At 44.7% G+C, this 27788-nt stretch overlaps 2 protein-coding genes across 3 annotated transcripts; one reads left to right on the top strand and one right to left on the bottom strand.

Annotated features, from left to right (window-relative positions):
• The first annotated feature begins 3807 nt into the window (after nucleotides 1–3807).
• LOC109749277 (AT-hook motif nuclear-localized protein 20) lies at nucleotides 3808–5744 on the top strand. The gene is made up of 2 exons (XM_020308242.4): nucleotides 3808–4047; nucleotides 4288–5744. The coding sequence occupies exon 2, from the start codon at nucleotides 4435–4437 to the stop codon at nucleotides 5281–5283; it is 849 nt and encodes a 282-aa protein (XP_020163831.1). The 5' UTR covers nucleotides 3808–4047; nucleotides 4288–4434; the 3' UTR covers nucleotides 5284–5744.
• Nucleotides 5745–19326: 13582 nt separating this feature from the next.
• On the bottom strand, nucleotides 19327–27095 carry LOC109733816 (nucleolar GTP-binding protein 1). 2 transcript variants are annotated; one of them, XR_012187053.1, is made up of 15 exons: nucleotides 26791–27095; nucleotides 24743–24866; nucleotides 23803–23923; nucleotides 23623–23687; nucleotides 23435–23548; nucleotides 23186–23260; nucleotides 22442–22480; nucleotides 22233–22304; nucleotides 21979–22092; nucleotides 21497–21568; nucleotides 21353–21389; nucleotides 20501–20613; nucleotides 20131–20340; nucleotides 19595–19999; nucleotides 19327–19548 (listed from the first exon to the last, which is right to left on the bottom strand). XR_012187053.1 is itself a non-coding variant. In XM_020293030.3 (14 exons), exons 1-14 carry the CDS (start codon nucleotides 26952–26954, stop codon nucleotides 19904–19906), a joined length of 1416 nt encoding a protein of 471 aa, XP_020148619.1. In that variant the 5' UTR covers nucleotides 26955–27095; the 3' UTR covers nucleotides 19327–19903. The 2 variants fall into 2 exon arrangements, 1 of the variants encoding a protein (XP_020148619.1); XM_020293030.3 differs by having other exon boundaries at nucleotides 19327–19999.
• Nucleotides 27096–27788: the final 693 nt, after the last annotated feature.

The raw sequence follows: 27788 nt of genomic DNA on the forward strand, positions 1-27788 counted from the left end.
ACCATGGACATTGGATGTCATTGATAACGGGATCACATCATTAGGAGAATGATGTGATGGACAAGACCCAATCCTAAGCATAGCACAAGATCGTGTAGTTCGTTTGCTAGAGCTTTTCTAATGTCAAGTATCATTTCCTTAGACCATGAGATTGTGCAACTCCCGGATACCGTAGGAATGCTTTGGGTGTACCAAACGTCACAACATAACTGGGTGGCTATAAAGGTGCACTACAGGTATCTCCGAAAGTGTCTGTTGGGTTGGCACGAATCGAGACTGGGATTTGTCACTCCGTATGACGGAGAGGTATCTCTGGGCCCACTCGGTAATGCATCATCATAATGAGCTCAATGTGACTAAGGAGTTAGCCACGGGATCATGCGTTACGGTACGAGTAAAGTGACTTGCCGGTAACGAGATTGAACAAGGTATTGGGATACCGACGATCGAATCTCGGGCAAGTAACGTACCGATTGACAAAGGTAATTGTATACGGGATGATTGAATCCTCGACATCGTGGTTCATCCGATGAGATCATCGTGGAACATGTGGGAGCCAACATGGGTATCCAGATCCCGCTGTTGGTTATTGACCGGAGAGTCGTCTCGGTCATGTCTGCATGTCTCCCGAACCCGTAGGGTTTACACACTTAAGGTTCGGTGACGCTAGAGTTGTAGAGATATTAGTATGCGGTTAACCGAAAGTTGTTCGGAGTCCCGGATGAGATCCCGGACGTCACGAGGAGTTCCGGAATGGTCCGGAGGTAAAGATTTATATATGGGAAGTCCTATTTTGGCCACCAGAAAATGTTCGGGATTTTTCGGTATTGTACTGGGAAGGTTCTAGAAGGTTCCGAAGTGGGGCCCACCTACATGGGGGGACCCACATGAACGTGGGTTGTGGGGGCAAGGCCCCACACCCCTGGTCAAGGCGCACCAAGATCCCACCTTAGAAGGAATAAGATCATATCCCGAAGGGATAAGATCAAGATCCCTAAAAAAGGGGGATAACAATCGGTGGGGAAGGGAAATGATGGGATTTCTTTCCCCCACCTTTGCCAACGCCCCAATGGACTTGGAGGGCAAGAAACCAGCCCACTCCACCCCTATATATAGTGGGGAGGCGCATGGGAGCAGCACCCCAAGCCCTGGCGCCTCCCTCCCTCCCGTGACACCTCTTCCTCCCCGCTTGCGCTTGGCGAAGCCCTGCCGGGATCCCGCTACTTCCACCACCACGCCGTCGTGCTGCTGGATCTCCATCAACTTCTCCTCCCCCTTGCTGGATCAAGAAGGAGGAGACGTCCCCGCTCCGTACGTGTGTTGAACGCGGAGGTGCCGTCCGTTCGGCGCTAGGATCATCGGTGATTTGGATCACGACGAGTACGACTCCATCAACCCCGTTCTCTTGAACGCTTCCGCTCGCGATCTACAAGGGTATGTAGATGCACTCCCCTCTCTCTCGTTGCTAGATGACTCCATAGATTGATCTTGGTGATACGTAGAAAATTTTAAATTTCTGCTACGTTCCCCAACAAAGTGTACCTGAGAAAACTATGGCGCACGATTAGTCCACGTGTGTTGTCATCATCACCAAAACCCTAAGGCAAAAGATGCCCTTACAATCTTCAAGAAAGAGATCCGCATCATCCTTGTTAGTCCGGCCCTCTGTCGACGCCGCCATGACGCCCAAGGGCACCACCTCCCTGCGCGCAAACTGTTGAGCACATCGCGGTCACCGTTGGTACACCGCACCACAGGATGCCCACAAACTTGCAAGAGTGAGGATTGTTACAACATATTGGAGGATTATCATGGGAGCGGGTGCAACTATAATTACATTTCAAGTTGATGGATGGTAATGTTGTAATATATATGTAGGTTGATGATGGTTATAGTGCCCAAAGATTGTGGTGAATGGTGTAAAAAATGCATTGATCAAGAGGCAATGACAATACTGGAAGAGGCGGCGGGTTTATTGGTGAGTTGTTCGAACGAAAGGAGGTGTGAGGCGGTAGAGATAGCGAGCTAAGATATTTCTTTTGGCAAACAGAAAAACAACAGGGATGCGGCAAAGCGGAAGTTGTGGAACGGGAAGGGGAAACGAGTATTTGAGCGGAGAACGTCCAATAATAAGTGTACCTTTCAGCAAAGAGTAAATTCTACCGGATATGTGTACACTTCCAAGATGGATGTAACTTGATCAAAGAAACACAAATTAGTACAACCTCCGTTCAGAAATACTCCCTCCGTTCCAAATTACTTGACCCATATTTATCTAGATACGAATGTATCGAGACACTAAACAAGTATAGATACATCCGTATTTAGACAAATTCAAGTCAACTAATTTGAAACAGAGGGAGTACTTGACGTGGTTTGAACGTCAAACCACGTCAAGTACTTCCGAATGGGTACTAGCTATTGGGAGCCATCTATAGTCTCATTTGGAAATTAAGTTCAGTAAAAGAAGTAGCCAGTCAGGATTTTTCGAAGTGTTCGCATGTTTCAATCAGCAACACAATCTTTGGGCACTACTACAGTATATGTTGAGATCTGTGATGTGTGATGTCGTGATAATCTATTTATACATGGTGTGTTGTAAGTTGTAACACAATTTTAGTTGATGAGTAAATGGCTCCGTGCATCCATTTGATTCAGAGGATGGGTTTAATCTCCCATCTACAAAGAAAAAAGAACAAGTTGACCATTGCATACCATATATTTCTCTACTTAATAGGATCGATTATTATTTCCATTTTGTATACAAATCAGCTTATGTAAAGTATTCAGAATCATGGCGTTGAAAATACATGTTATATTTAACCCAAAAAAAAACAGTTGGTAGGGGCTGGTAATGTATGTCAATCCACATTTGATCGTAGGTGACTTATTTTGAAGTGTTTACTTAGTGGCAGCAACAAAAATACATCAGCTAAAAAATGGCACCAATAGTGGTCCATGAAACCATAGAAATTAAGCTATGGTACCACTAGTGTTCCACGCGGCCTTATTAGACACGCCCAAAGGCTATACCAAACGGTGAGACATCCAAGACTTTTACAATTAGTGGTAGTAACATGTTATGACGCACAGCACGAAAAAGCCATGTTTACTGCGCCACGAACCAGGGCATTTTCTTGCCACGAGTCTTACCACTATATGTGAGCCATCTTTGATAGTGGAGGTTCTAAAACGGGAGAAATGCTTCTTCACCTTCATCAAGCCTGCTCAGAAGCGCGCATCTCCGGGTTCCCACCAAACCCTCGAGAATGCCATAGAGCCTACATAAGTGTTATGTAAAAGAACCTACCACACATCATGCTCACTCAGTAAGTTGACTATTGTACAACTGTTGATACTTATGATCATTTCTATTTTTATATAACACGAATTGGGTAACATATTCAAAATCAGGGCGTTGAAAAGTATACGCTACCTTTGACATAAAAAAACTGGTTGGTTGGGCTGGCAATATGTGCAAAAATCCACATGTGATGGTAGCAGGATAGCTAGCTTAATTTTTAAGTACATTCTCAGATGCATCTTTGAAAATACCTTGCTATAAAAATGGTGCCAGAGTACGTATAGCGTGGTCCATGCAATCATACAAAGTATTCTCAGTTTTGTATGTCCGGGAGTTGTACTCCCCACCACGTTATCCACTGTAAAATATAGGTAAACCAACTTAGGGGTGCGCTTAGCCTTTTCAAATTTAAAAACAATGTCATCATGTACACATACTGATCATATGTAGTACATACTAGTATGCATAACATGCGTATCGATCGATCTATATTTAACTTAACAAATTAGTTTGCAGGCAGGTGTTGAACAAGTAGAGCCAGAAGGTACCCATCAACACACCTCTCCATGACAAAGCTTGCTTACTCAGCTTGCAACAAGCAAGTCTTGGTCTTCCTCTTCTACCCTCTAGCTAGCTAGCTTTCTCGACCCCCCAAGAAAAAGGAGCAACCAAAATCTCATACTAGATCGATTGATGGGAGCTAGCTGGTTTGATTAGCTGCAATTTCATGGCGCGTAATTAAGGTACTGACATAGTTATCCTTCTTCTCCTAGCTAGCTAGATCGACCGGGTTTTTCGATCCCGGCCGGGCCCTTTAGTTCCATCTTCTTCTTGGTCATGAAATCAAAAGCTAACAAGGAGCTGATTCCCAATCCCCACACATATGCTGAATCACATCTATATTTGTAGCATGTTTTTTTCTTCGATCTCTTGTGTGTTTGACATGAAGCTTCTCTGATCTTCATTTGTGTGCACAATTTCAGATCCAGGGCATCATGGTGAAGTAGCTCGGCAAGAAGTCAACTAATCAAGAAAGCTTGCTAGCCGCCCTTGAAACTACACAAGGAAGAAGAAGACCAGATCGAGGAAGGAAGCAAGCTATAGCACAGAGAGTTAGGTTAGGTGGAGAGATGGCCAACAGGTGGTGGGACGAAGGGCGGCTGACGGAGGCGCCAGCAGCTGCATCGGGCCTCGCCGGCGACCAGAACCGGCAGCAGCTGGAGGACGCCATGGCGGCGCCCAAGGCGGACGGGGAGAGCAGCCACAGCGGCGGAGGGAGCGGGCAGGACGACGAGCCCGAGCCCAAGGAGGGCGCGGTGGTGGTGCCGGCGAACCGCCGCCCGCGCGGCCGGCCGGCGGGGTCCAAGAACAAGCCCAAGCCGCCCATCTTCGTCACGCGGGACAGCCCCAACGCGCTGCGCAGCCACGTCATGGAGGTGGCCAGCGGCGCCGACGTCGCCGAGGCCATCGCGCACTTCTCCCGCCGCCGGCAGCGCGGCGTCTGCGTGCTCAGCGGCGCCGGCGCCGTCGCCGACGTCGCCCTGCGCCAGCCCGCCGCGCCCGGGGCCGTCGTCGCGCTCCGCGGCCGCTTCGAGATACTCTCCCTCTCCGGCACCTTCCTCCCCGGGCCCTCGCCGCCGGGGTCCACCGGGCTCACCATGTACCTCGCCGGCGGGCAGGGGCAGGTGGTCGGGGGCAGCGTCGTCGGCGCGCTCACCGCCGCCGGGCCCGTCATGGTGATCGCGTCCACCTTCGCCAACGCCACCTACGAGCGGCTGCCGCTGGACGACGCCGAGGAGGATCACCAGCTGGAGGCCGCCCGCATGCACGGAGCCCCCGGCGGTGGTGTCCCTCAGATGATGGCCGGCGACCCCTCTGCGGCGGGGATGCCGATGTACGGCGTGCCGCCGAACCTGATGCCGGGAGGCGGTGGGCATGCAGCGCCGGAATGGACGGCGCATGCACGGCCGCCCTACTAGCTACCTACCTAGCATCAATCAATCAGGACTTCAGGATCAGATCAGTGGCCGTGTCGACGTTCCCAAGCATCAAGATCAGCTAGCTCTCCCCTCATCCTCATCCAAATCCATCCTGCCAATAACTAGACTTGCGTTGCATATATTTAGCAGCTGGTAAGTAACTAGAATATCTGATTTTGCTTTGCTTATTAGTATCTGCCAAAAATCATCTTGGAGTTGCTTGCTCCGATTCATGTACGAGGAATTATAAATGAGCTCCTTTTACTGCGATTGGTTAGTGATCATACAGTAAAAACAAAACTCTCCAAGTGTATGACTCTTATATACTCCATCCTCTCTGATTATTGCATGCTTATATATCCTCCCTGCATAATTCACAAAGTTCCTTTAACTTGAACTAGTTACTGATATTGGTTATGTATTTATGCAATTGTAGTGTATGAGCACAAGAAGCCTGACATTGCTGAGAAATATTTATAATGAATTCACATTTCTTGCAAGATTAACCAGTTCTGTTTGGTCCAATCGATCAATCTATACAAGATAATTATGAAACTGGATCTTCTGTTTGATTGATCTAAACTTTAATTGAGTCATTTTTTCACAAATTGTAATTGCTGGATGTTGCTCATCCTTTGGTTACTGAATCTCATTCCACATTCCTAGCAATGTTATGATAGGTTGATGTTGCCATGACTGCACAAGGTGGCCATGTGTGGCCTTTTTTTAGGGTAAATGTCGCTGCTTTATTAACTTAAACGAAGTTCGGAATCTCGTCCGCGATCACATCCAGAATGCAATATGGAGGTGGCCATGTGTGGTCATTCCATCAAGTTTTTTTTTTGGACAGGATGGTCATTCCATCAAGTTTATGGGACTTTTTGATTCGCATGATCCCCAAACATAGGATTAGGAAAGACACGAGAATTTGGTATAGTGAAATGTTTTTTATACATGGTTGTGTTTTTTTTTAGTTGGAAGTTTTTTTAGGGTGTATGGTTGTAGCACCAAACAACGAAATAAATTGTGCTTCTTTCTTCCTCGCAAAGAAAGAAAGGGCGTCCTCACGCAGCCGCCAGGAGCATCTTCTTTCGTCACCGTCCTCCGGCGACGACCTCGGTTATCGGTGGTGAGGGGGATCGCCGGATCCATGCGTGTGAATAGTTTAGGCCATAGTAGTTTAGGTTTTTAGGTTGTTCATCTTGGCTTCGGTGGCGACGATGGCGACAGTAAATAAAGAATATTTAGATCCTTCCCCGATGAGGCGATCAACCCTATGATTGGGGATGGATTTGGAAACTAGTCTGTTCAAGTAAGGATGACGTGGCGGTGGCGGGATCTTCATGGTGGACTTGTGTCCTCGGGCTCCGCCATTGCGACAGCATTTGCTCCAGCGCCGGCACGGAGCTTGGGAGATAGTCCAGGATTGGATGCAGATTGTGGTCTGCATCGACGGCATCTGAAAGATGGTGGATCGTGTGTTGGGTTCATGGTTCGTGGATGGCATGTATGGTTGTCTCCTCCGATGTCTTAGTCATGCGGGGGTGCCAGATCTAGGGTTCGATGGCGTGTATAGGGTGTTGCGCCAGTCTGATTCGTTCAACAATAATGATTTCACCTTTGAGCCACCTTCGAGATCCGCAAAGCTGCACATCAGTGATGAAGCCGCTTTGAGCTTGAGTGAGGAGGTGATTCATCATTTTTTTCCTTTGGTGGCTGCTATGCTGGTGCCATAGGCAGGTGACGGGTATTGGTGCCAGACTCAGATGATTCTTCCATCTTGCTTGTAATTTCCTTCTTGGCTGGTATTTTTTTATGCAAAGGCTAGCGTTTTGTTGTCTTTTCAGGTTTGTCAAATCGATGTTTACATGGTTTATACTATGATCTTTATGATATAAATAGACATGTATTATCATAAAAAAACATTTTATGGTTAAGTGCATTCGCTATATAGTTGTCTTGGACAGGATCGGAGGGAAATTCCCAACGTGTTAAAACTTCAAAAGTTAAAACATAAGGCGTAGTTTGAGTGTCCAAATTCATGTTTCGACCGTGAATCTCCCGTACAATGTTTACTCGCTTACAAAATTAAAACAACACGGAAATGTTTTGAAAAATATATTTGATGGTGGCTATTTAATGTAACAAAGATGATATGGTCAAGGCGTTATTTTGGATAGTCAAAGTAATAAGTCAGTACGGTGTATATAGTACTGTGGCATGAGACTTCTCAGTAGAGTATACAATGGCGTGGTCCAATATTCGTCTCGCTCGCGTGCTTGCATCGGACAGATCGATATTGTAAAAGGCTGAGTAGCCAGCAGCTGCCCCCATGGAATCAAAAATTTGAAACCGAAAGCAAATTGATCCTAGTGCACATTGGTGCTGAATGAAAATAGTATCATCCTAGCTACCTAGGGGGCCGATCGATATGCTCGCTCGCCGGTTATTAGAGGTGCATGCCTGTACTAAGAGCAACTCTAGCAGACCCCGCATTTTGCCGACCCGTAAAATGTGTTTGCAAGTCGCACGGGGACGATTATGCAGGCCGAAAGATGCGGCGGCAGACTAGAAACCGCAAACGGACCCCTAAATTTTAAAACAAGTTGTTTCGCGCGAGAAATTTAAACAACAGCTCGCCGGAGCTCGCTCGCATACATGTTTCTTCTTCGCATAATAAGTTTACACGCTACATACATACATAGAGGTTAGATATGCTAGACAGGGCCTACGCTAACGCATCACTGCAACAAAATTGAGCTCGCCGGAGCTCCTGCGGTAGCTGCCCACCGGCGGCGATCAGTCGGAGTCGGAGGAGTCGGACCCAAGGTCGACGAAGAGCTTCGCCTGCTCCTCCTTCATCATGCGCAGGTCGGCCTCCTTCGATGCATGCGCCTGCGATGCCGTGAGGCCCGAATCGAGGAAGAGCTGCTCGTACTCGAGCTCGCGCCGGATGCGCTCTTCCATCTCCTGCAGCTCCCTCGCCGACCGCTCGAGGACGACGCGCTCGAGGAGCTCCTCCTGCCCCGGTGGGAGGTAGTCCTCCGGTCCGATGACGCCTCGGCGCGGCGGCGCATCGGGCACGGCCTCCTCCGGCTCCCTCTTCACCGGAACGAGCCGCGAGCTCGATGCGCCCGCGGATGAGCTCCCCGTGGACCAGTGGCCGGATGAGCTCCCCGCGGACCATTTGCCGGAGGAGGCGCGGCGGCGACGGGCGCGCTCGAGCTCGAACTCGTCGAGCTCGCGCCGGTCGAATGCCGGCGGCGGCCGGGCACCCTGGTTGAGCCACCGACGCGCCCCCGCTTGCGCGCGGCGTCAGATCTGGCGCGGCGGCGGCGCTCCGCCTCATCCCCTGAGTCGGCCATGGTGGTTCAAGGCTCGCCGGCGGCGAGAAATCGAGCGGCGGCGGGAGGATAGGCACTAGTAGAAAACTGGGCTTTGGTCACAGGGCAATATTCACATTAGTCCCGGTTCAGTCACGAACCGGGACTAATGTGAGCATTGGTCCCGGTTCGTGCGGCCAGGGGCCTGCCGGGCCTCGTGGGGGCATTGGTCCCGGTTCGTCCGGCCCCTTTGGTCCCGGTTGGTGGGACAAACCGGGACCAAAGGGCCACGCTCGTGGCCCACCACCCTTTAGTCCCGGTTCATACCACAAACCGGGACTAAAGGGCTGGTCCTAGTTGCTGCCAGTGTTTAGTCCCACCTCGCCAAACGAAGGGCGCTCACACCAGTTTATAAACCCGTCCCTCTCTGCCTTTTAAAGTGAAAATAGATGCCCTTATACAGGGAATTTGACCTAAATTCACAGTAAATTTCATAGAAATTTATTATGAATTTAGGTTGAATTTTCTCTATAAGCGCATCTATTTTCATTTTTTTATATTTATAAAATAAATAAACCTTAATAAAATAAATAAAACTAAATAAAACTAAATAAACCTTAATAAAATAAAATAAAATAAACTATAGTAACTACAATAAATAAACCTTAATAAATTAAGTAAAAATAGCAGCAGTAAAATAAATAAAAATAAAATAATTAAAGTAAAATACATAAGTAATTAGAAATAAAATAAATAAGTTTTTTGTTGTAAGTAGAAACAAAACAAAACAAATAAAGCAAAAGAGAAAAAAAATAGAGGAAACAAATTATGCCACCTACTGAGCCACCACGGCCTGAATACGACTAGAAACCCATCCATGGGCCAGGATTCAGGCCCGCAGAAGACCCAGTAGGACCCACAGGCAAAGAGTGACAGAATAGGCCCGTAAGCCTGCATTTGAGAGGAGCTCGAAGTGGTCAGCGCAGCTGCGCTTATAAACCACTGTCGAAGCCTCTCGGCTAGCGAGGTGGGACTAAACTTTTGGCCGCGGGCAGCGCAAGGCCTTTGGTCCCGGTTGGTGGCACCAACCGGGACCAATGCCCCCCCTTTAGTCCCGGTTGGTGCCACCAACCGGGACCAAAGGCCGTCGCTTCCCGCCCTTTGCGCTGCTGAAAAGGGACCTTTGGTCCCGGTTGGTGGCACCAACCGGGACTAAAGGTTGGCATTGGTCCCGGTTGGTGCCACGAACCGGGACCAAAGGTGTGCCTATATAAGCCACACTTGGGAAATTTTCAGATCCCTCGCCAGTTGCCCCCGACGCCGCCAGGCTGCCCGTGCTCGCCGTCGCCGCCCGCTCCTCGTCGCCGTCGCCCCGCGCCCTTGCCTCGACGGGTCGCCGCCCGGTGCTCGTCGCCGTCGCCCTGCCCCCACGCGTCGCCCAGCCTCGTGCTCCCCTGCTCGCGCGCGCCGCCTCGGCGCCGCGAGCCCCCTGCCCGGCCCGCGCGTGCTCGCCGGCGCCCTTGCGGCCCCCGCCCCCGCGCGCCGGCGCCCTCGCCGCCCCCGCCATCGCCATCGTCCTAGCCGCCCCCGCTGTGAGAGCCGCCGCCCCGGCTCTATTTTTTTATTAGTTTAATTTTTTTTTGATCATATATATATAATGTATATGTGTATGTATGTGGCTATATGTTTTTGTTCATATGTGGCTATATGTTTTTTTTATTAGTTTAATTTTTTTGTTCATATGTGATGTATATGTGTATGTGGCTATAATGTATATGTGAACAAAAAAAATTGTATGTATGTAGATGTTCAAAATGTATGAATATATATGTCAAAAATATTTTTTTGTTCATAGAAAGTTGTTTGTTCATATATAGAAAGTTTTTATATATGACAATGGATATATATTCGATATATATGAGAAATGATGATCCATGGAAAAGTTTTATATATGCAAAAGTTACAATTTTAGAAAAGTTTTATATATCTAGCTAGGAAGGGAAGAAGAAGAAAAAGAAGGATAGGAAAGAAGAAAATAAGAAGAGGAAAGAAAGAAGAAGAGGAGAGGAAGAAGAGGAGAAATAAATAAGAAGAGGAATAAAGAAGAAAAAGAAGAGGAGAAGAAGAAAGGAATAGAGGAGAAGAAGAAAAAATAGAATAGGAGTCTATTCTATTTTTTCTTCTTCTCCTCTATTCCTTTCTTCTTCTCCTCTTTTTTTTTCTTCTTTTTTTTCTTCAATCCTCTCCTCTATTCCTTTCTTCTTCTCCTCTTTTTATTTCTTCTTCGTTTTCTTATGTTTTATCGGGTCTGTCGTCGTCGATATATACCCCTCCCGATAACTTCAACACGAGGGGGGATAACTTCAACACGAGGGGGGCTCGATATACCCCCTCCCCGATAACATTATTTTCCCATGTATATATGTCGTCGTTGTCGATATAACCCCCTCCTGATAACTTCAACACGTGGGGGGGGGGGGTCGATATACCCCCTCCCCTATAACATTATTTTCCCGTGTATGTATGTCGTCGTTGTCGATATTACCCCCTCCCGATAACTTCAACACGAGGGGGGGTCGATATACCCCCTCCTCGATAACATTACTTTTCCATGTATGTATGTCATCGTTGTCGATATAACCCCCTCCCGATAACTTCAACACGTGGGGGGTCGATATACCCCCTCCCCGATAACATTATTTTCCCGTGTATGTATGTCGTCGTTGTCGATATATATCACTCCCTCCCAGATAACTTCGACATGATGGACGGTCGATATTTATACCCCCTCTCGACCGTGATAACTTATACCACGGGAGCACCCCCCGGCCCTCTCGCTCGACCAAAACTCTCGAGGACACCCAAACCCTAGAAAAAAACGATGTCGGTCTCCTACCCCCTCCCGCCACGCCCCTACCCTTGAAGCGTTGCCTAGGCCACCCCAAACCCGGAATAAGCTAGGTCTATGTTTGCACTAATATATCCACCTGCTGTCATGTTTGTGTAATAATTGCCATGTTGTAATATTTGCAGAAACAATGGAGCACGGACGAGATGAGCAAGCAGAAGAGGTGTTGGGGGACATAATCTTAGCCGGAGGTGATATCTTGTCGTATCTTAATGACAATGATGGTCTAGAAGAACAGGGTGAAGAAGCAGGCTACGGTGATCGAAGAGTGGAGGAGGAAAGACGTGATTATGATGGCTCCGGTGACCCAATGCTGGTGCAAGAAGGAGCCCGTGGTGACGGCTCCGGTGACCGAACAGAGTCCGGCCAGGTAAATATATTAGTTAAGCCTGTGCTGACTAGCTAATTGATGCATTCATTGTTTTGGTATGTACACATATTAATTAACACTCGTCTTTCTTCTTTTTTCTAGCCCTCCGGATCGAGCACAACTGCGGTAAAGAGACGAGGCCCGAAGAGAAAGTTGCGCTCGGATGAAAGGTTTGAGATCACAGCAATCGCGCGCGACGGCCAACCGATTGAACCCATCCGGACAAAGGATGCATTTGCTGCTCAGTGCGGGGTTCTAGTTAGGGACAAGATCCCGATCAACATCCACCAATGGTATAAGCCTAAGAAGGAAGACCCTGAGGTGTCTTATGTCAATGATATGCAGAAAGATGATCTTTGGACTGAGCTGAAGGCAAATTTCACCCTACCGCCAGAGGAGGATCCGGAGAAGCCAGTTATAGAGCAATTAATCAAGTCTCATGCTCTTAAGAAGATGGCAGACCTATTCAGGAGGTGGAAGAATGAGCTGAAAACGTTTGTCGACAAAGAAGAGACACCAGAATTCATCGGCCGGTATGAGAAGATCAGAGATCACTGGCCCGCATTTGTGGCCCACAAGACATCAGAAAAGAGTAAGAAGATGTCAGCGACAAACAAGAAGAATGCTGCGAAGAAGAAGCTTCACCATCGCACGGGGTCAGGTGGCTACCTCAAAGCCCGACCTAAGTGGGCCAAGGCTGAGAATGATCTGCTTGAAAAAGGGATCGAACCACAGACAATGAACTGGACAGACCGTTGCCGGACTTGGTTCTTCGGGGCTGGCGGAACCTTGGACCCTGTATCAGGGAGGTGCGTTTGGACGAACGAGCTTTTGAGAATACCAGTCAAGAAGATTCAGCAATATATCGATGCAGCGCAGGAAGGGACGTTCGTTCCAGACAGAGAGAACGACGAGCTCACAATGGCCCTCGGGAATGCTGAGCACCCTGGACGGACACGAGGCACGCCAGGCTCCGTTCCGTGGAAGGCTGGTTTTCCGGACGCGGGCGGTTACAAAACCCAGGAGAGGAGGAAAAAAAGTGGAGCAGATCCAAATTCAGAAGCTGCACGAAAGGGTTCAAGCGCTAGAGGAACGAGACGGCAATCGACATGCCGAAACTGCCCCCGAAGCTACACCGCCATCTTAGCGGAGAAGCAGCGTGGCTTCCACCGAGCTGCTTCAGCTGGAGCATGCGGCTCCTGCTAGCTACCCCGTGGATGCTATCACAGAGTCTCAACATTGCCACCTTATGGCGGAATGGCAGAACTTCAAAGTCAAGGCGGCTGTTGGCTCTGTTTTACCTCCTGAACCCGGCGCAACCTACCACTGCCGGCCGGTTCCAGAAGGATATGCTAGGGTGATGGTGGATGAAATAACGGAGGGATTTGAGGAGCTCCAGCTTGACCACCCTACCGGTGAAGGGGAGACTCGGCTGGGTTCTGCTCTGAAGACTCCATGCCTATGGCGGAAGGAGCTCATCAAGCTTCCAAACTGGACGGCTCCGGCGAGTAAGGGCACTCCGCCTCCTCCTCCGCCTCCTCCTCCTGCAAGTGATCAGGGCACTCAGCCTCCTTCTCCGGCGCGTGACGGCACTCCGCCTCCTTCTCCGCCAGCGCCGGCGTGCCAGAGTAGCCAGCCTCCTCCTTCTCCGCCTCGTCAGCAAGGGCGGAAGAGACCCGCCGCCGCTGCGGCTGCTCCGGCGCGTCGTAGTCCTTCTCCTCCGCCTCGTAAGCAAGGAAAGAAGACAGCCGCAGCCGCTCCGTCTGCTCTGCCGGCGTCTAGCAGTACAGCTGCCAGAGGCGGGAGGCAATACAGATTCGGTCCTTCTCTGAAGACTGTAGAGAAGTTACCATACGAGAGGACCGAGGAGGAGAACGCGAAGATCGTGCGAGCCGAAGTGACGAACTTCTTTGAAGGGGTGAAAGCAAAGAAACATCCACCTCCGGAGGAGAAGGTAGATCCGGTGAAAGCAAAGCGCACTCTGGCTGCCCTGACAAAACCACCAAAGTCTCCGCCGAGAGGCAACTATGAGCGCGTTCTTGCAAAGACATATGCCGAAGCGGAGCGGTCGGGAAGTACTGTCAGTGATAAAAGGATGAAAGAACGACGAGCTGGGAAAAAAATTGCCCAGCTCGGCGAACAAGCGAACCAATCGTGCCCCCCGCTCAAGGTGTCAAAAGACATCGTCGCTAATGATCCGAGTATGGTGCCCGGTTATAGCAATCTTGGAGATTACCTGCCCGACGATGTACATTATGAAATCATGGAGGTGGACGAACACAAATATCACTATGGGAAGCCTCTCGTCAAAGATGTCAGATCTCTAAGCACGAGGATGCGAAGACTACATGATTGGTACATGAAAACCTGCAGAGAGTCTGATGGGATGAGTACTTTGACGCTGAGAGTTAAACCGGAGCATGACCTCGTTGGAATTGATCTGCTGAATGTTCCATTTGAGGATTTCTTCCAGTTTTACAATCAAGAGGCCCTCGATAAAACAACGATCACTTGCTACTGTCTGTAAGTAGTACTACTTCTGTCATTAAGTCTCTCTATATAGGTCAGCTCTTTCATTGCATGTATTTATAATTATCCTCACTATATTATGCAGATTGAAGATCGCCGAATTGAAGAAAAGACAAATCGGTGATATTGGGTTCATTAACACAAATCTCATAGATGCATATACGGTTGAAAAACATCCCAAAGAAGCCGAGGCCAACTCGCTACAATCGTTGGTATTAAATCAAAACAAAGATATAATACTCTTTCCTTACAAGTTTAAGTGAGTGTTACTGTCTTGTGCATATTCGGTTTCCCTTATTAGTCCAGGTTATGGTAATGTAATTGATGACTTATGCATGCATGCGCAGCTTCCACTATATTCTCCTAGAGATTAAGCTTGAGCAGGGAGTAGTAACCGTCTTAGACTCAAGACGAAAAGATCCCCAGGACTATGTGAACATGACTCAAGTGCTCCAGAAATAAGTTAAATCGATCATTATCCACCATATCAGCAACTTTGTTCATTTCCTGATATCAAGTAATTGTTTTCTTTGTCTGGCAGGGTTTGGAGAAAATTCACCTCAAAAGCTCCGGGACTGCCGAAGAAGCTGCAATTTAATCACCTGAAAGTAAGTACTATAGTAGCATGTTCCGCGCATCTCCTAGTGATTCAAACGGTAGTTTCATCAATACCATTTAGCATGCTTGCTTATCAGTTTGATTGACCTCTATTTCTTGTAAAGTGGTTGTGGCAGGAACCCGGGAATAATTACTGTGGATACTACGTTTGCGAGTCCATCCGCTACCATACCTGTGAGCGGGGCTATACTGAAGAACAATATGAAGTGCGTAAGCAATAATATTCACAATTTTATTTTATTACCATCATTTGTGTTGAGTTTCATTTATTCATATATATATGTATTGACCCCCTTCTTCAAATTAGATGTTTCGGAAGCGGGATGAACTCCTAGCAGAAGATCGTATGCGAGGAATTCAAGAGGAATTGGCGGCATTCTTCCTTGACCACGTGATCGCTGAAAACGGAGAATACTATGTGGACCCTGTGTTCCTACAATTTAATTAGGAGATTGTATTGTAAGAGATAATTATTGTATATATGTAGCCGGTAGTGTCGGATAGATATACGAGAACTTGTTGTTCGACCAATATCTCGGAGAAGGAGAGGTGGTCGATATCACTTCTCTCTGTATGCATATGTTCATGACGATCTTCTGTTTCCTTCATTTGATTACTAGCTAGCGTGTCTACTCCTCTCCATACGTATATAGTACGTAGCGTCGATCAAGCACGGAGATAAGAGAGGACACTTCTCTCTATTAATTAGCTAGCTAACATAATATATGAAACACCTAAATTAACCCCCCCCCCCCCCCCCAAAACCCCTAAACCATCCCCTTTCAAAAAAAAAAACCTCAGCTCCTGCCAGCTGCTGGCGCGTGGATGCCTATTGGTCCCGGTTGGTGGCACCAACCGGGACCAAAGGCCCTCCTGCCTGGGCTCCCCGCACCGGCCACGTGGACGGCCTTTAGTCCCGGTTCGTGTAAGAACCGGGACTAAAGGGCTAGGGCATTAATAACGACCCTTTAGTCCCGGTTCTAGAACCGGGACTAAAGGCCCTTATGAACCGGGGTAAAATCCCCTTTTCCTACTAGTGAGGGTTTCGACCTGCATCTGCCCCGCAAACCCGCAGTTATAGTGGCTCGGGGGTTGCGTTTGCGGGTTGCGGCAAAAAATTTTATGGGCCGGACACCGATGTGGGCTCTGATCTGGCCAGAAAAATGGGCCGAGCCCGTATAATCGCCGGAATTATGCGGGTTTGCGCCGGATGCAAGGTCTGCTAGAGTTGCTCTAATTTCAGATCGGCTCAGATACGTGTGTGCGTTCTTCCATTATTATAGTCGGTACATACTTGCATGTACGTTCATGCATAGTATAGGTAGTAGGGAACGTGTAAAGCTTGAAAGGTGACTTCCTCTTGGTTTTCTTCCCTAACCTTAGACGGCTAGGCCAAAACTCTTCCCTTTGAGCCCATGGATTTGCCCCCCTATGCCTGCCACTCCAGCTGTCGATGGTGGGGAGTGGAATCCCGGTGCTTTTGCTTCGGTTAGTAGTTTAGGTTGGGTTTTTTTAGTCCTCGCAGGTGCGACGCTCAGGCAGATGGCAGCGCTTCTTCTTCAAGTTTGTCATCTCCTTGGGGTGGTGAGGTCAGGGTTTCTCGTTATGTGGCAAGATTTGGTATCGGGTGTTTCATATCTATGCAACGGTTCAACGGCGACGACTATGGATCCAGGGCGCGTCGGCGGCTCGTTCTGACGGTAGTGGTGGTCATCCGCTAGTCTTGGAATCTCATTGCAATTTCTATTATGTTTGAGATGCTTTATACTTCCGATGAACACATAGAACATAAAGATGTACTCATGCAACCTTTTTTCAGAATAATTTGACATTTAGAAATGTGTTTTCCGAAGTGGGTTCATATGTATCTGAGTTCATCCATGTATTTTCCAGAGAGGGATGCACTAGATTTGTTGTTTGAAAGATACGAACAAAAGCGGATCAATCTATTTATAATTATAAGAATAAGATATGTTTGTTATTATGTTATTTTGTGAAGGAATGAAAACAATTCTATATATAATGGGTTGGGAATTATGCCTAGACGACCCTGCGTGAATGGAAATTTCATTGATAAGACCTCCTCAATTGTATCCACTATTTTATTGCGAATAATTCCGACAACCTCATGAGGGAAAAAGGCATTTACTTATTATAGAGATGGTGCGATTTGACTCTCTCTCTCTCTCTCTTTTTGCTTTTCTAGACCTACCTATACCTCAGTCTTACGAAAGAGAGAAGGGGTTGGCATAGAGGAACCAAATTTGTAAAGCAAACAAACCCATTGCAGCCATCATTATTAATTTTCAGTTACTTTATGTTTTTTTCCTTAGCGATTGTTTTTCTTTTTGTTGTTGGAGATGCATACTTGCCAAATGTTGCCAGCCTATTATTTTATTACTAGGACAATGCATATGCATTGCAACGAAGTTCTAGTTAGCTTGTGATTTACCTACTCATATTAACGCCATTTTATTAATAATTGTTTGTCAAATCCTGTCTGCGATTTACCTTATATTGATGAGAAGTTTTCTAGTAAATTAAAGTGGAATTGGTTAAGAAGGGAAGTAAATTGAGGTGATTGATTATCATATGGAAGATCGAACGAAGGGGTAGTGGTAAGAAAAGTGAAACATAGAACCTTGCATTCTTTTTTGAAAACTAGAACAATCCCCGTGCGCTGCAACGGGATATAAATATTCTAGTACGTTAGCTTGTGATTTATCTGTCAATAATAGTGTGATTGGGTAAATAAATGTTCATCAAATTCTGACAGTGAATTACCTTATATTTTGATTAGAAGTTTGGTAAGTAAATTAAAGTGAAATTGGTTCAAAAGGTATAAAAATTAAGGTGATTGTTATCATATACTACATGGAAGGTTGGACGAAGTGGTGGTGAGAAGAAAGATGAAATGGGAACATTACGTTCTTTTTAAGTAGTAGAGATTTAAGTAGTAGAGAAAAGTGAAACATGAAATTTACTTACATTCTTTGTAAGTGGTAGAGATAGAGATAGAGGTTTAGTAGTAAATTAAAGTGAAATTGGTTCAGAAGGTAAGTAAATAAGATGATTGATTATCATACAGGGAAGGTTGGAGGAAGGGGTAGTGGATATATGACTTCAAAGTTTATATATTTGTACATTATAACCTGGTTTATTAATATACAATCGCACTTACCATCATGTTTAACTTACTAGTTTTTCTTAGATCGGTGTTACAATGCTCGCTCGCAAAAAAGAATACGCCAAGTAGGATTCGAATACAAGACCACGTGCTTCACAAGTACCAGTACTCCTACAACTTGAGGTAGCGAGCTAGGTGTTTTAATGGGCAGCACAAATACTTAAGAACCAAACCAAGCGCCGATACGAATGTTTTTCACAATTTGAACACGTAATATTATTTTGGAGAAAAACTGAATTCTGAATGAAACCCCGAACACTTTTCGAAATTGTGTATATTTGAAAAAACTCAAACATTTCAAAAAACACAAACAATTTCTGGAAACGGAAACAATTTTTAAACTCCCCCCAAAAAATTGAAAATACAGACATTTTTTCGAAAACTAGAACATTTTTTGAATGGCAAGACAGTTTTTGCATACGGGAACATTTTTGAATAATGGGAACTTTCTTTTAACCTCCCAAACAAAATTTGAAAATACCAACATTTTTTTAAACTCCAAACAAAATTCGAAGCATGAACAATTTTTGAAAAATGCGAACAATTTTTTAAATCCCAGAACAAAATTTGAAAACATGAACATTATTTTAAAATTGTGAACATTTTTTAAACTCTTGAACAAAATTTTAAAACCCAAATATTATTATAAATTTGAGACAATTTTCGTAATACTGAACAAAATTTGAGAAGTTGTGAAATTTTGAACAATTTTTGAATTTCTGAACAATTTTTGAAAAGCACAAACATTTTTTGAATTTTTGAATAAAATTTGAAAATGGAAACATTTTTTGAAATGTCGAACAATCTATGATAAATCAAGCTTTTTAAAAATACAAAAAACGAAAAAAGAAAGAAAAAAGAACACAAAAGGAGAGAAAAAAAGAAACAAACAGGAAAAAAGAAAGAAAGGAAAACGAAAAAAAGAAGAAAAAACCGGTCCAGGAACCTACTAGAAGGTTCCCAAAACCGGCTGGTTCCCAAAACCGGGATCGGTGGAACGCTTCTAATGCGCCGGCCCGTCTCGTTGATTGCTAAGAAAAAGTGTGCGAAACACCAACATTTTGACGCAGTGTGTGTCGTATAGGATTTTCCACTCTGCTGCACCGAGTTTCTAAAAGAAAATGCCCCACAGACTGTTATTATGAAGTTCAGTCTGATATGTCGACTCTGCTGAAGTAGCTCTTAGTACATGACATTAACTCCGTCCCGAATTACTTGTCTTACATTTGTTAGATACAAATGTACCTAGACATGTTTTTGTGTTAAGTACATAGGTATCTAGACAAATTTAGAGACAAGTAATTTAAGGAGGAGGCAATACATTCATACACTTTAGTACAAAAGTTGGGTCATCTATTTTGGAACAAAGGGAGTACATATGGAGGGCCGTTTTGTTTATATAAAATGTCGTACATACAGGTCGGTGAAGAAGCTTGAAGAGGTCTACTTCCAAAGCAGCAGCCAGCCTGACCTCGGGCGTCCACCGATCAAGAGAAAGACGGCGCTGGACCAGAAACCCGTGAAGAAGACTGCTCGAGCTGATCGACGCTCCAGGCAGGGAACCTGGCTGACTGAATGCCTCCATCGTGGGTGATGCGCCATGCATGTTGCATGAGATAAGGCTGACCAGATCAGCTCCACAAGAACAGCTAAGCTATAACAATAACATCCAACACGATCCCTTTTCATCTAACTTCACCGACAGCTTCTTCGTTGTCGCCCCCATCGGCTTTGATCCGGGCCCTCTGAGAGGTTAGCAGATGATGCACCCTTTGCTTTAGCTGGGGAAAAAAGGAAGACAGTCCACAGATGCAATCATATTAGCCTGGAGTACACATGGTGATGGCTTTCAGTATAAGAGGCTCGGATGAGACGATTCATAACTAGCGAGGCAGCCATGAGTTTTGCTGACCTCTCGTGTTCCAATTTGGCTCTGCACGGACACCCGGATGGCGTCTTCCGGTCCAAACTCTCTGTATCTCCTTAGTTCATCGTCGACGCCATCATCGGCGGCATCGTCGAACCTGGAGGGTGTGGCCCTGTCCAGAAGATCACATTTGGATACGACGTCGATCCAAAGACGGTCGCCAAACCGCTCCTTTATATGCTTGTACGTGATGTACTGCAAAGGAGGAAGAACAAGTTGTGTTTAGTACAACCAATCAAGTAGGAGAATGCGAAACCGATGGGCTGACCGGCTGACTGCATCATCTGTTTGGTATTGGGAGGCTAGAACCTATAAGTGACAGAAAAAAAAACGGAGAGGTAAATAAAAGATGCACCTGATCAGCCACCTTAGTCCCACAGTCTTCAGATAGATCATGGACATAGAGAACAGCAATTGGCATGTAAGAAAGGACAGCCAGCGTCAATCTCTCTATGTTATTCCGGTCATCTGTCAACCACAAAATAAGGGATGTGATAAAGGAAATGCCAGTATAATACAGGTGCAATGAAGCCTAGCACAGAACGTGGAATTTTTGTTAAAGTAGGGTGCGGAGAACATATAAGGACCCAATCCTCTGAACAAGTTGGAACCAAGCCGACGTTTGGTTCCTGGGTGTATATACACCGCATATGGGGAAAAAAGTAGTAATTCAATATAAAATCAAAAAATTCTGAAAATACTTTTGAAATAAACTTGACCAAAAAATTCCACGAAAGAAAAACCCCTGTTGACTTCAGGGCAAAAAAGAGAAAACCAAAAAAATGTGAATAGTGACTTGAATAAAGCAATAAAAATAAATTCTCCCTGAAGTCGACGGTGGTTTTTATTTGCAGAAGTTAATATACTAGTGCAAAAGAAAGTCATGTTTATTCCCCCAAAAAAAACTACTGAACTTTTTTGCTTTTTTTAATTATTTTGTTTTTCCATATCAGGTTGACAAAAAAAAAACCCATGAACCAAAGGCCATTTCCCAACCAAGAAAGGCTTATATAGTGTTGACAAATGTTACTTACCAGAGAGCATTTTGTTATGAATGTACATTCTGCGGGAAAACTAGAACCATGGCACTGCAAACTTTATGTAAAAGGGAATCACGTACTCGTCCTCGTCTACTTGGTTCCAATTTCCCATATTTATTTTATTCAAAGCATACGATGACTAATTCAATAAGGGAAGTCTGACTGACCATCATGTCTTGTCAGAAGCCCCGGAGTGTCAGTAACCTACAAATATTTTGGTTGTTCAGTGGCATCAGATCTTAGATGGAAAGGAGGAAATAAGCATTTTTTTTCCTGAAGAGTAGAGAAAATAGAAATGCATATGTTTGAACCTGAAAACGTTCATGATTGGATACTATATGACCCATTAGAATCCCTCTTGTTGTGAAAGGGTAGCTGCAGACCTGCAGAAAGGTGAGGTAGAATAAGAAATCAGAAACACAAAATTATATTGAAATAAAGAAAGGAGAGTAGAATGAGGCTACAAGGTACTCAGTTAGGCTAAGGCCAGACAAAGAATATTGTCAACATAGGTTAAAAGTAAAGTAGAACATTTGTGCTTTGATGTTAATCTAAAACAAGAAGCCCTAGTGCTATACAATGGAGGAACTATTAGAAAAAGCAGCATTAATACTGAATAAGACAAGAGTACAAAAAATTGCCATCTTCAAAGAATTGTAAATTAGCACAGTTGTTTAGAATCTTAATTACTAACCAGAAATACATGAATTATCAGGAAGCTGTGTCTACCACCAAACTATACTACAGATGGATTAAGCAATAAGCATTATTCACTGCTTAGAGATACGCTCACCTCTGGTTTTCCAGTTGATAATATGCGGACTAATGATGACTTCCCCACATTGGGTGATCCAACAAGACAAAGTGTCGGTATATGTGGATCAACAACTGGCATAGAACGCAGAGCCTGTAATAGTTTACTGATCAGTCTAAATAAGCAAAATAGAAATCTTAGAAGCCTAAATAAGTATGAAAAAATAAATTATGAGGCAATTTTCTTGGTTTTTCGCCCACAAAAATCTCCAATGACAAAGTATGGAATATTACCTTTGCAACGTTTATTAAATCCTCAATTGCATTCTGACCACGCTGGAAAACTTCCTCAAGTTCCTTCCGGCCCTACAAAATATTAGAGGCAACCAAACAACTCATCAAACAGAGAAAGAAGTGTAAATAAACTGATTATACATTTGAACGAAAAACAAAAGATAGTTGGGGTCTAGGAAGAACTTATATGTGCTTAAACTTGAACAAACCTCAGTGAGTCGCTCCTCTGCTTCACGCTTCGTCAAAGACTGTCAATATCAAATGTAGATCGTGAATCAAATTTACAAAATTTATGCTACTATTTTGTTGAAAGAGAAGAAGCTCACAAAATTTAGGGTTTGGCTATCTAGGCTTAGTAAGTGAACAACAATGAATAGCATACTAAAAGGCTGTTGAATTGTCCTCATTCCCATAGTGGACGACCAAAGTACCTTTACAGAGCATGTCAGTTCATATACGGTGTGATCATCTTCCCTACATTATGTGCTCATTGTAATCATTTCCTATCAGAATGCCAATCTAACTTTGAAACATAAATGGCTTTATGTGTCATCAATGGTTATAGTTACTAGTTCCAAATGTGTTTGTAAGACACTTGTCATGCTTAGTAAAAACAATACATGAATAGTTGCAATGGTACAATATTGATACAGGTGGGAATGAAGTTAACAGAGCATATGGGTGTGACCAGTTTGGAGGCAGATGGTCTGATTCTGTTCTTTTTGTAATGTTCGTGTCGCATTGAATTTCTATTCACTCTTCTACCCTATTGCATTTGTTCTTTAGGCTGTTGTACTTGGATACTTCATTATGTGATTAACTGATTACTGAATTTTGGTGGTGCTTTTTCTGAACATGCCGTTTCCTTTTCTTTGAGTTATTAAAGACAGGATAATGTTTGGTTTCAACAAATGAAGACGGGGTAGCCCCACAAGGTCTGCATCTACGCTAACCTTAGCACAGACAGAAGCATGTTGCTTCCCGACAGAAGTTATCTTTTTCCTAAGAGCATCCACTCGCCCTAGTACCTGCCATAGCACTACCAATAAAATCACAATAACTCAAGAAGTAATATGAAGAACTTTCATGACAAATACAATTGAAAGAGATAGCAACACTGCTAGTTTTGACATTTGTTCTGTAATCATTAGTCCGGCGCTTATACTCAGAACCGGGAGGGGCAACTTACATAAGAACAGTACCTTTTCATAATATCCCTCCCCAAAGGTCAACTCAATGAGAGATCTCTCATAAGGATGTAAATCTCTCCTTCTAGGGAAGTTCTCTGTATAAGTTCTCAGTGGTACCGAAAGTTCCTAGAAAACAAAACAGCTCACAGTAACCAAGTTGAACTATTTGAATTGGTAGTGCAACAAAATAGAGGACTTACCTTCATTAAGGCATCAAGTTGTTTTGCACCTTTGTTTCTTTCGCGCTTGGCTATGTTTTGTATACCTGCAGAATAAATGGATCTTAGAACAAAATAGGTGACCCAGAACTGTATGTGAAATGTCATAGTAGCTACAAAGGAAACAAAATGCTAAAAAATATATGTTAAATTGAAGAATACCCTTCGTGGGTGGCACATTTCTTGATTTTCTTTGTGCTGACATAAGTATATCAGTTGCAGGCATCACCATAGGTATTCTTTGAAATGCACCAACCATTTCACGCTTTTGCAGAAGTTCTCCCTGAATGCATATATATAGCAAACAAAAGAAACTTATGATGCATCTGATAGTAAATATACTGTGTGCTAATGGAAGTAACTTTTGCCTAGTATAAGTCTTCTTGTGTGAAATTTCATATAACATAAGAAAATGCACCAAGTACATGTCAGCTCTTGAGGTGCCAAGAATTAATTAGGCCAGAAGTAGAGAAACTCAGTTTCACAGCACTTGAGGTTTATATATATTACACTATTAACCAGCTCCTTGTTATTTAGCACTGGTCAAGTATAATACAGCACCACGGTTCTTGTAGATTATGCAGCTTCGGTATACTTACAAACGACCCCAGTGACACCCGCAAAGTAAATCCCGCTACACTCCTATCATATAACCACTAAGCAAAGCAGAAACTCTGGCTATAAAGAAAATTCAAGTGAAAATGCAAAAAAAACTAGACAATACACATGAGATTATTTTTTAATACATTATACAGAGAAACGGGATCTTAGGACTTTGAGGAAGCTAAAGATGAATATAGGTGCACATACAAGAATCAGATTGGTCGGGCAAGAGAAGTTAGAGGAACAAATAGACACCAACAAAATATGGTCTCAAAACAAAAATAACACACAGGAATCTTGGCAATCAATAATATGCTAAAATTTTGGTTCAAAATGATGACTACCAAAAAGTGAAATAGAAAATAAGGAAACAACAGGTAAGCACACCAGACAAGTAGTTTTTTCATGACAGCAATGCATGCGACAATAAATCGCTGAATATGGAACGCGACATAAATTTCAAAAGGACATGCTCGGCGAAGGGTTTGAAGAAATGTACATTTGATCCATCTGTTAACTCTACATGTGGTCTGTCATCTACAGAAACACTGCATGTTGCAGAATGGACCCAACGACCCAAGTAGACCGTAGAAGCCCCTCGTTCCAAGAGTTGACAAAAAAACCTGAATTCCAAGTACCAAAGATGAAGACATATTCAGAATAGCATAACGAAATGAATAGTTTAAAGATAAATATAGCTGCATCAACAGAGTTCATATTCTAAAAGTATATTCAGACTGGAGAAGCTTAATGGGTTCTCAATCTTCATTGTCATCTAACACCTTACATATAATTACAATCTAGGATAAAAGAGGAAGAGCTACTTGGATTGGATGGGTAAAGAAGATCTTTGCGGTCACATATCAGTAAAAATTATTAGCCAAAAAACCATTTTCTTGCCTTTGGCTCATTTGTGATGGTGTTGTGTTTCAGCCCATTCTAAGTACGATTTGATTATGTGCACACACAAGCAAAGGGAATTACCACACAAAAAAAACTGAAAACAAAGGGTTGGAACAAAATAGAAAAATAATATTATTAGGTGAAGAACAGCATGCTATATATATTGGTTATACTGCCGAATTTAAAAGATTTAGCTCAAGACCGTTTTTTACTTTTTTTAATTCAAGACCGGGAGATTATTCTATATTTGAATTCCTGTGATATGCTTAGTGGTTATTTCAGCATATTGTTGTCAATGGTTGTAAAATTCTATATTTAGCTAATTACCATGGATAATAAGAATAAATGATTTACAATGGCACAGTCTATCAAAATAAATATGATATGCTTAGTGGTTATTTCAGAATCACAAAACAACAGAGAATATCACATAAATATGAATTCCAGAGGAAACATGTAGAAGAAAAGAATGTGTGCAATAAACACAGGAAATACACAGACTAGATAGTTTGAGTCGACCTAAACAGGGGGGGAATCTTTTTTCGAACCAGGTCTTCATGTGATTTAAGGAATAAGGTGCACAATTGTTTTTGTGACTATGCAAATGCAACTATAATAAAGTGCACAGATGTAATTTGTGAGCAGAAGTTTTCTATTCTCTCGAAAGGGGGTTCATTAGTACTTCTAAAAAATACCAATATGTCCAGCCACCAGCGTATTTGTATCGGATAATGTATTCGATACAGATTCGTTCCCAACGTCCCGATATGTATCAATGCCAGTATCGGTGAATATAGGCAATAAAATAAATGCAGATACGTTCCCTGAGACATCCTAGATACGGTCCAGCCCAGTCAAAGCTCAGTAAGGGGCATATGTTAACCCTAGCCTACCCCAATCCCTGTGTACAGACTCCAACTCCCGATCCTCTTCCTCCCTTTCATACTCAATCTTGGCAGCTAACGGCAAACCGGCGACAAGACGGTGGTGGGCTATTCGCCTCGCCTCCTCCCCGTTTCAGTCTCCAGCAGCAGGCCAACATTAGCCGGCGGGCGGTGGAGTGCTCCTCGCCTCCTCCCCCTCAGGCTCCAGTACTGCCGGCGGCGAGCTTGCAGGCTGCTCCAGCAGTCCTGCTGCAGTGCTCATTCCTCCTCACCTCCTCCCTGTCGTCCCTGACTCCCCCTAACGGCAGCAAGCAGCAGCAGCAACGGACGGCGGTGGTGGGCTCAGGGCTCCTGAAGCAGCTCACCGACAGCAACAGCACCAACGCATGATTTCTGCTCTGGTGCTCCCCCTCCTCCTTCTCCCTCTCCAGTAGAGTAGCTCCCTCTGGTCCTGTAGACCTCTCTTGGCCAAACACTGAACTTTTATGTTTGCTAGCCTGCTGTTGATTTTTGGCTGGCTTTCGTTGGAATAATGGATAGCAAGACAGAAACGAATGGAGTGCACTAACAAAAATTACTACTAATTTCGCTTCTGTGTAACCTCATTTCATAGCCCAAGCAGTCATTTTTATTCCCCCAAACTACAGAAGAAGGCGCCTGCAGTCCCAAGTCGAAGTAATGGGACGGCGAAAATCTAGCTCAGGGGGCACGCACGCACACCGTTCCAGAGAGAACGCGTGCGGAGAATCAGGGGGCTGACCTCTGAGCCGCGGCGGACGGGCGGGCGGAGTGCAGCGGAGAAGACGGAGGCAGGGCGCGCTTGTAGAGCATGACGGCGGCCGCCACCCCCGACGATAGCGCCGGAGAGGCTCGCGCACCCCGCAGCGCCGGGCCGCCCGCCGCGCCGGAAGGCAGCCAGGCCATGGCTACGCACGCGCAGGTCGATTCAGCGCGCGCGCACACAGCTCGCGGGGAGCGGGGGAAGAATGGATTGGTGCGGCGGCTGAACGAAGATTTTTTTCTTTTTTTTTTTTGGAGGATGAGGGGAGGCTGGACGAAGAAGATGCCTGTGGGTTCTAGGTTTCTTTGGCGATTCTTTACATAGTGGGCCTGGCCCAACCACAACGCTGTCACTCACAGCGCGCAATATCCCTCTATTTGACCCAGAACTAAAAGAAACCAGTAATACGCATGGGCTATTGGCTGCTCCTCGCTCTATATGAATATTAAATTGAAAAAATACCAGAGAAACTAAAAAAGGGAATCTTCGGATATCAAACTTAGGTGCCCAATCTACTACCATGTGAAATTTCGTGAACAAATATCAGAAAATGTATCTTTTGAAAGAAAATACAATCCAAACTACGATCCATCCAAATAGTTTTTTTATACATAGAATTTATTTTTGGTTTTTACTGAGAATACATCTCCTGATAGTTTTTTACAAAACTTCACACGGGATTACATAGAATGGGGCACCCTGGTTAGATATACCAAAATCCCTGATTTTTTGGAGTTTTCTTGGCATTTTTTGAATTCAATGTTCATATAAGGCTTGGAGCACCCAGGAGCTTCAAATCTTCTTCCATATCCTATATACCTAAAGATCAATCCCCACTAACTTATTTATTTCAACATGCAAACATGCCACCTCATCATGCAATCATGAACTGGATAAGGACCACCTCACCATGCAGTCATGCATGTGAAAAGGCCCACCAAAACATTCAACCATGCAAGCAATTTATTTAATTACTC

The sequence above is a fragment of the Aegilops tauschii genome, chromosome 6 (genome assembly GCF_002575655.3).
Source record: "Aegilops tauschii subsp. strangulata cultivar AL8/78 chromosome 6, Aet v6.0, whole genome shotgun sequence".
NCBI classification, from domain to species: Eukaryota; Viridiplantae; Streptophyta; class Magnoliopsida; order Poales; family Poaceae; genus Aegilops; species Aegilops tauschii.

What these genes read in the sequence shown, in the direction of transcription:
- LOC109733816 (XM_020293030.3), bottom strand. Translation starts at nt 26,954, where the DNA reads ATGGCCTGGCTGCCTTCCGGCGCGGCGGGCGGCCCGGCGCTGCGGGGT. An exon ending in ATTTAATAAACGTTGCAAAG is followed by an intron (nt 22,093 to 22,232) that starts GTAATATTCCAT and finishes AAACTATTACAG; the next exon opens with GCTCTGCGTTCTATGCCAGT. An exon ending in GCCAAATTGGAACACGAGAG is followed by an intron (nt 20,000 to 20,130) that starts GTCAGCAAAACT and finishes TTTTTTCCCCAG; the next exon opens with CTAAAGCAAAGGGTGCATCA.
- LOC109749277 (XM_020308242.4), top strand. Translation starts at nt 4,435, where the DNA reads ATGGCCAACAGGTGGTGGGACGAAGGGCGGCTGACGGAGGCGCCAGCA.